This window comes from Furipterus horrens, unplaced genomic scaffold (genome assembly GCF_987537825.1).
Source record: "Furipterus horrens unplaced genomic scaffold, mFurHor1.1.pri manual_scaffold_17, whole genome shotgun sequence".
NCBI lineage: Eukaryota > Metazoa > Chordata > Mammalia > Chiroptera > Furipteridae > Furipterus > Furipterus horrens.
The window spans coordinates 20,537,419-20,544,657 of NW_028327187.1; the positions used below are offsets into that span (position 1 = coordinate 20,537,419).

At 52.9% G+C, this 7,239-nt stretch overlaps 1 protein-coding gene across 1 annotated transcript; it reads right to left on the reverse strand.

Annotated features, from left to right (window-relative positions):
• Positions 1-701: 701 nt before the first annotated feature.
• On the reverse strand, positions 702-3,965 carry ZIC3 (Zic family zinc finger 3). The gene is made up of 3 exons (XM_090264716.1): positions 2,906-3,965; positions 1,656-1,819; positions 702-881 (listed from the first exon to the last, which is right to left on the reverse strand). Exons 1-3 carry the CDS (start codon positions 3,963-3,965, stop codon positions 702-704), a joined length of 1,404 nt encoding a protein of 467 aa, XP_090120842.1.
• Positions 3,966-7,239: the final 3,274 nt, after the last annotated feature.

Consider the following 7,239-nt stretch of genomic DNA (forward strand, 5'->3'; position numbering starts at 1 on the left):
ACAGAATTTGTTAGAAAACATTTATCCATAAATATTGTTCAGTTCCCGGCACTTGTAGCAATAATTAAATTACAAGATAAATATGGCATCAATGGATATGTATTTACAAAAAAAAAAGTCATTACAAAGGCAACTGTATACTAAATGTCACAGTCTGTGTAGAGTAACATCACATCCTCAGCCTGAAAAATATACTGAACAACAGTTTTGACCCCATTAGACAAAAATACATTCACAAGAGTAATGCTTTGAGGAAAAGTTCAAGACATACAGGACTTTGGCACGGTTTAAGACTGTGAGAGTTTAAACAATCACCACTAAGGTGAAGAATTTTCATCAGTTTAACATCTCCACCACCAAGCCTTCTATAACTTCCTCTCAAGAAACAGGACAAATGTTAAAATGAACTGAAGGAGTTTAGGTATGGGGTGTGCAGAGCAGGAGAAAGGGGAGGAAAAAAACAGTGAAAATATTTTTTTAATCCTTCACATGCGAAAACACATTTCCTAATCCTGAGAAAAGGGCATGGCTACTTTTGGATCTTACCCAGAAACCTTCCTGGACAATTACAATTAACAAGATATAGCCCTGTATATGGCCTCTTGCCTTAAAACTCCATTTCCATGTGACTGGTCTCAGTTTTCTTTTAAAATGCATTTGGTCCATTCTATGGTTAACAGGGTTTGTGTTTGTATTTATCCTCAGACGTACCATTCGTTAAAATTGGGAGGAAGTCCAGGGTTGTGGTTGGTGCTAGTTTGAACTGCAGAAGGGGTTTTAGTGGTATCTTTACTGTTTGCAGAAGCTATAGCGGGTGGAGTGGAAGATTCATAGCCTGAACTGGCAGCAGGGGAGGAATCTGACCCTTGAGATTCATGAACCTAAAATTAACATGTATATATTATAATGAATATAATTCCAACTGGCATTGCGCAAGCAAAAACAAGAACAGAATTCTAGCACTGTTAAGAGCAAGACCGCCCAGTGAGTGACCCACTTAAAAGAGAAACGCTTCTGATTTTGTTTGCTTTTAATTTCCATATTACCAATGTCCAGAAAACCTGGAGATGTTCACCAACAAAAATTGCAGTTCTAATATTGGCATATGGAAAAGGAATAAAGCACCGTTTTATTCATGCCCCTTAGTCTTTGGGGCCCTATAAAATACTCCGGACCCAGGTTTCACCAAGCCCGGTTTTGCTTGGGAAAGCAGGTAGAGAGAAAGGTGGCATAGGCATCCTAAACGCTGCTGGGTCTCACACAAATGCGTAGGAATCAGACCTCGCTTGCCAGCCCTATTGTTTTATGGGAAGCTGGAGAGCGAATGAACCACCCGCCCCCGGGTCCGGCACGCGCACTCTTGTTTTCCACTGCGGGCTGAACTGGGAAGAGACGGTGACTAAAACTTCAAGCCCTGGCGAGCTTTGTTAGAGCTTCCCAGCAAACAACCAATTGTCCCCCCACTCCTCCTCCTCCCCACAGTACTCTCTCCCGCCCCCCTCTGGGTCCCCAAAATAGGTTCAAGGTGTCACCGCTGGAGGAAATCGGATTTAACGTGGAGGATACAAGGTTGGCAGCGCGGGCGCTTCCGTTCCGCGGCCCGGTATAGGGCCGAGTGTTTATAAACCGCCGACCGCTAATAGAGAGGTAATTACCTTCATGTGCTTGCGCAGGGAGCTCGGGTGCGTGTAGGACTTGTCGCACACTTTGCAGATATAGGGCTTGTCCGAGGTGTGCACGTGCATGTGCTTCTTGCGGTCGCTGCTGTTGGCAAAGCGCCTGTCACAGCCTTCAAATTCACATTTGAAAGGTTTCTCACCTGCAAAAGGCAAAAACGCAAAGGGGGCGGAAATATGGTCAGGGCCCGGAGCTTACTAGAGCCGAGCAGCTGGAGACCGAGCGCCGACGGGGGACGGTTGTAGCATCTCTTTTCCCTGGAGAAAAATGGAGAGCGCTGGTTGAGCCTACGGTTTTGGGGAGTGGTGGGCGGGGGTGGAGCAGCGCTGGCTCAGAACCTGCCAGTCCCTTTGTTCTCGCGCAGGGTGGGAAAGCCCTGGGCTCCTCCAAAGTTTTCCCTAAGTTGTAGTTCCACCCCACCCGGCCCAGGGCTCCCAACTCGCGACCACATTCTGCCACTACCTAGGCGATGTAACCTATCCCCGGCGGCACAATGGACCGGGGATGAGACAATCCCATTCAGTTCCTTCTTTGTACCTGTTAATTTGCCTCTTTCAAATGCAGCAATTTTGCTAAGCCCAGTATTAAAAAGCTTGTACTTAACATTCAAAAAGAAAACTATATAAATCCAGGGATTCCAGACAGTTTACAAGATGTTCTGAGCAAGCCACGAAGCTGTGATGCCTTTTCTACTTTAGCTTTCCTCCCGGAGGACTGAATTGAACCTGGAACTCCAAATAAAAATAGTTTGACAAAAGTATTAGTCATTTAATTAGGAGATGTGCCAATCACGGGTAGAAAAGGGTAAAAAAGAGCGGAAGTAACCGAAAGTTAGCTTTCATTAGCATTTCTATGGTTGCCTTTCCCGAATGTGTGCCGAAAGCTAAATCGCTTGTAAGCAATACGCTCTCAACACATTCCGAGTCCCTTCATAGTAACCCAGAAAGGGGGACAAAAAGAGGCGGCGCCAGTTTGTTCCTGGGCGCCAGAAGTTTCCAATTAGTTCCTGAGACCGCAGAGCAATCTGCCCGGGAAGTTGGAAGTGGGCAAAAACGCCACGGGGCGAGAAAGGCGAGAGATGGAGGGACTGTGACAGCGCTTCCTTTCCAAATATCCCTGGAGAGGCGCCGCCCTTCTCTATGGCCATCACCCCTCTCCCTCACGCTGAATGTCGGCTCCGTGGCGCGGTGCTGCGGGGAATCCAGCGCCCGCCTCCCTTCCCCCTTACCTGTATGGGTCCTCTTGTGGATCTTGAGGTTCTCAGAGCGGGCAAAGATCTTCCCGCAGCCCGGGAAGGGACACGGGAAGGGCTTCTCCCCCGTGTGCACGCGAATGTGATTGACCAGTTTGTACTTCGCCTTGAAGGACTTGCCCTCGCGGGGACACTCCTCCCAGTAGCAGACGTGGTTGTTCTGCTCCGGGCCCCCCACATGCTCCATGGTGACATGTGTCACCAGCTCGTGCATGGTGCTGAAGGTCCGGTCGCAGCTCTTCTTGGGCCGGCTTAGCTGAGCCTCGTCGATCCACTTGCACGACAACTCCTGCTTGATGGGCTGCCGCATATAACGGAAGAAGGCGCCAGGTCCGTGGTGGGCCGCCACGTTCATCCCCATGTTCATGTTCATGGGGCTGTAGTTTGGGAACTGCGCGCCGGCCGTGTAGGGGTCCGTGCGAGGGCTGGCCACCGTGCGGTACGGATCCGCACGGCCAAACAGTTCCCCGCGCAGACCTAGGTGGACCTGGCTGTTGTCCACGTGCCCTGTAGGAGACGGGTGTCCGGCGCTCTGCTCATGCAGCCCGGGGAAGAGTAGATAACTTGGGGGTTCGGGAATGCCAGCTGAAGCGTGGAGACTACTCGCCGAACCCGCAAAGAGCGCGTGCTGCCCGCCACTCGAGGCAGCCTCGCTGAGCCCGGAGCCTCGCTGGCGGAACAGAAAGTCGCGCGTGGAACTGAAGGCGGTGGAGGCGGCACCGCCGTAGGTGGGCATCTGGCTGGTGTGATGATGGTGGTGATGGTGGTGGTGGTGGTGATGGCCCAGGGCGTTGGCGTAACCAGAACCCTGTGGCGTGAACGCAGAGCTCTGGCTGGAAGATAGGTCGTGAGCCGCAGCGGGGCTCAGCTTGAAGGCGGCGGCGGCGGCGGCGGCGGCCGCGTGGGGCGAGTCCCCGAAGGGACTCAGCCCCATGCCCGCCGGCTCACGGTTGGACATTTCGTGGTGGCGCGGCGCGCCGAAGCTGCCCACTCCGAGCCCGGGGAACTGTGGACCTCCATCCAGGAGCATCGTCATGGGTGGGGCGTTCTGAGTACAGGCGACCCGGCTGCAAAGAACGAAGGTGCGGGGTGAAGGAGATCTCCGAAGTACTGCAGCCGGAGATGGGTGGCGGCGGTTGGACACTGCCGGGAGACCCCCAAGGCAGTACCAGGGGCTGCAACTTTCCGTCGCTGCGAGTTTCCTGCAGAGGGATAGGAGGGAGGAGGGGAAGCAGAAGGAGCTGGAGTGGGGAGGAGGGGGAAAGAGGAGGGGAGGGGAAAGGATGAGAAAGACTCTGGGACTAGATCTGATTTAACAAACTAAAAGGCGCACACAAAGAAAAATAAGCAAAATAATAAGTGGAGGGCGGAGTTTGTGAATCCTGTCCCAGACACCCCTCCTCTCCCCGAGAGCACAACCGCGGGGCCAGGAGGCTCCCACCACACGGGTCTCCGGGCTGAGCCGGGCTAAACAGCAGAGCCGGCTCACGACCGGCGGGCAGACTGCGAGCAAGAGGTAGGCTCGGTCCGCGCTGCTCGCCGCGCGAGTCCCAGCCTCCTGGCCTCCTGAGTACTGTCCTTGGACTGATGAAGTCAATTACTCACTCCTTTCACATAAACCGAGCGGGAGGCCGCGCGCCGCGCGCCAATGGGGAGCCAGCTGGCCTGCGGTCACCTGACTCCCGGCCCTGCAGCCCATTGGCCACCTGTACACTGATTGGCAGCGCGGAGTGGGGAACATGGCAGCCCAGGCCGAATGACTGCCTCTGATTGGGCTGTGACCCGGCGCTTGGCAGGTGAGGCCGAGCGCCCGCGAGTGGGCTCGGTCGGGTTTGCGCTGCTGTAGAGAACTGGAGCCAGGCACCAGCCAGGGACCAGCGGGGCCAAGCCGGGCCTCTCGGCTTCCCGCCGTCCCGAAGCGGGCAAGTATCCTTTGGGTGTGCTGTACCCGCTTTCGCCAAATGAACTCTGCCTCGCGAGGATCGTTCCCTCCGTCGGTGCGGCGCCTAACCAACCCGAGAACGTGCATCGTTGGCGGCCGCGGGGCGCCGGTCCCAGGACGAATGCAGCGGTTCCACACTCACGACCCACTAGCTGCGTCCTCCCTACACGCCTCTGTGGGCCCTGATGGTCCAGAGACCCTGGAATGAGGCTGGCCAGCTCACGTCTGTGACCTGAGCTGCTGCCGGCTGCTGCCTGATATGCAGACAAGGAGAAACAATTACCATTAGAGCTGAGCTCTCTTCCGTCTGAACCAAGCGTTGAATCTTTAGTTTGTGAGTAGTGGCCATAACTTGCCGCTGCCTACCCCTTCCCCACGGCACACCAGACACAACACAATAAACATATAACACAGAATACACACGCACGCAGAAGGAAACACGCACGAAACACAGTAAACACGAACACACCACACTAAAGACGCACACAACTAAATAACAGTAAGCGCACAAACCAGTAACACAACAAACTACACACGAAACAGTAAATAGGCACTCAACAGTAAACGCGCGCACGTTAACTCAGCAAACGCACACATAAACATAAATATTAAATATGCACAGTTTTCAAACCATATCGTTACTCAGCTTCGAATTCTCAACATTTTCAAAAGCAAATGTAGGAGGGGGTGGGAATAAAGACTGTGAGATGGAATTTCCCCCACCTCCCTCCAATAGCCAAGACTTTGCTCTCTTCCAGTTCTGCCTGGAGCAGCAATGGGAATACTTATCCACTACGGATTTACTTTCCAGGGTTGTGTGTGGGATCACCCCCCTTTTGTCTGGTGCAAGGTCTTTCTGGACATAACGGCCACGTTCAGACAATGCTATAAATCCAGTCACTTTTTGTCTGGTAGGGCGTTTGCAAAGAATGCACGCGAGTAAGAGTGGAAAGAAAAAGCTAAGAGAAAGATGGCTGTGACTGTCCTATCCCTAACAGAGCCAAGCCCCGAAGTCTGTGCATTGAGGCAGACCCACAGTCTGGCCGCCATCTCTCTGTAGGAAACATCTGATCAAGTTCAGAGGCGCTCGGAGAGACTGTCTCAAGCAGTGCTTTATAACTGCAGCCTTTCACATCCTGCTCCCCAATCCGCCTGGCCAAGCCAACACTTCACCTTCTTTCTTTGCCGGTTTGCTGGGGGGAGATCCTGCCAGTAGCACTTACCCGTAGTTACGCTCTCCCATCAAACTCACCCCAATTCTCCCTCTACATTCAGAGCTCTCTCCCCAGGTTTGAAGGTGAGTTCACTGCTAACTTAAATTATTACGTTTACTGGCTCTCCAAAAAATGGTTTCAGTGTAGTTCAGCAGAGTGTTTCTTTGGGTGGGAGGAGGGAGTGGGGTTCAGAGGAGAACAATACTCCTAAGTCATGCAAATGAATTCCCTGGAGTCAGGTTTACAGAAAGGGAAGATTGCTTTTCTTTCTTTCTTCTTCATTCACTTTCCCCTTTACCTCTGTTCACCTTCTTTGGGCGGACCTTGGGCAGGTAGTTGGTTTGAAAAAGTTAGGATTTCCTCACGGTGCCAGTCCTGAGGAGGGCAATTCTCAAGGCTTAAGGATCGGGGGCAGGGAGGCAGTGACTGTCCAGCCCAGGGCCAAGGGTTTCCGGGAAGCCCCGTCAGATATCCCTACAACCAAGAGCTTTGAGGGTTTGAGAGTCGGGCTGAGGAAACAGGGCGGTGGAGGGAGCCCAACCTGCCCCTTTGTGGGGAGGGGTCCCGAGCGCAGGACAGGGGGATGTTGCCGCGGCTAACCTACCCCACACCCAGTGTCCGTTTTGATATGGCCACATTCCGGTAATTAATTGCTTCCAGCACGTGCTTTGTAGTCACAGGAACAACAACAACAAAAAAAGGCATAATTCAATTAGATCATCAACCGAGAAGTGGGGAGGGGAGATGCCTGTTAAGGGGACGACCTGAGGCTGTTCAGCCAGGCCAAACTGCGGGCGGTGGAGCCCTTCCTGGGGCAACCCGGCCCAACCAGAGGGTGCGACTTTGAAGAGGTGTCGTCACTCGGTGGGTCGCAGGGAACCCAGATGTCCCCCAAAAAGGACAGTCTGGCGTCCTTATTTAGGTTGGTTTGGATGGAGGTTTCCTTTTGGGGGAAGGGGAACCCTTACCCTTGAAACACGGTAGAAAGCAGAATAGTTTCAGATACAGCAAGTTACTACATGTGAAAACAAAGCCACCCCCAGCAAACCACTCCCGTGAGGTAATAATAATAATAATAATGTTTTCCTAATTACCTGCAGCCCCCACCTCTCAACTTGCTTTTCTGATGCGACCCTAGGAATAACTTCAGGGGA

Coding starts and splice junctions, on each gene's coding strand:
- ZIC3 (XM_090264716.1), bottom strand. CDS start 3,965: ATGACGATGCTCCTGGATGGAGGTCCACAGTTCCCCGGGCTCGGAGTG. Junction 1,820..2,905: donor CCACAAGAGGACCCATACAG/GTAAGGGGGAAG, acceptor TGCCTTTTGCAG/GTGAGAAACCTTTCAAATGT. Junction 882..1,655: donor CCCTGCGCAAGCACATGAAG/GTAATTACCTCT, acceptor TGTTAATTTTAG/GTTCATGAATCTCAAGGGTC.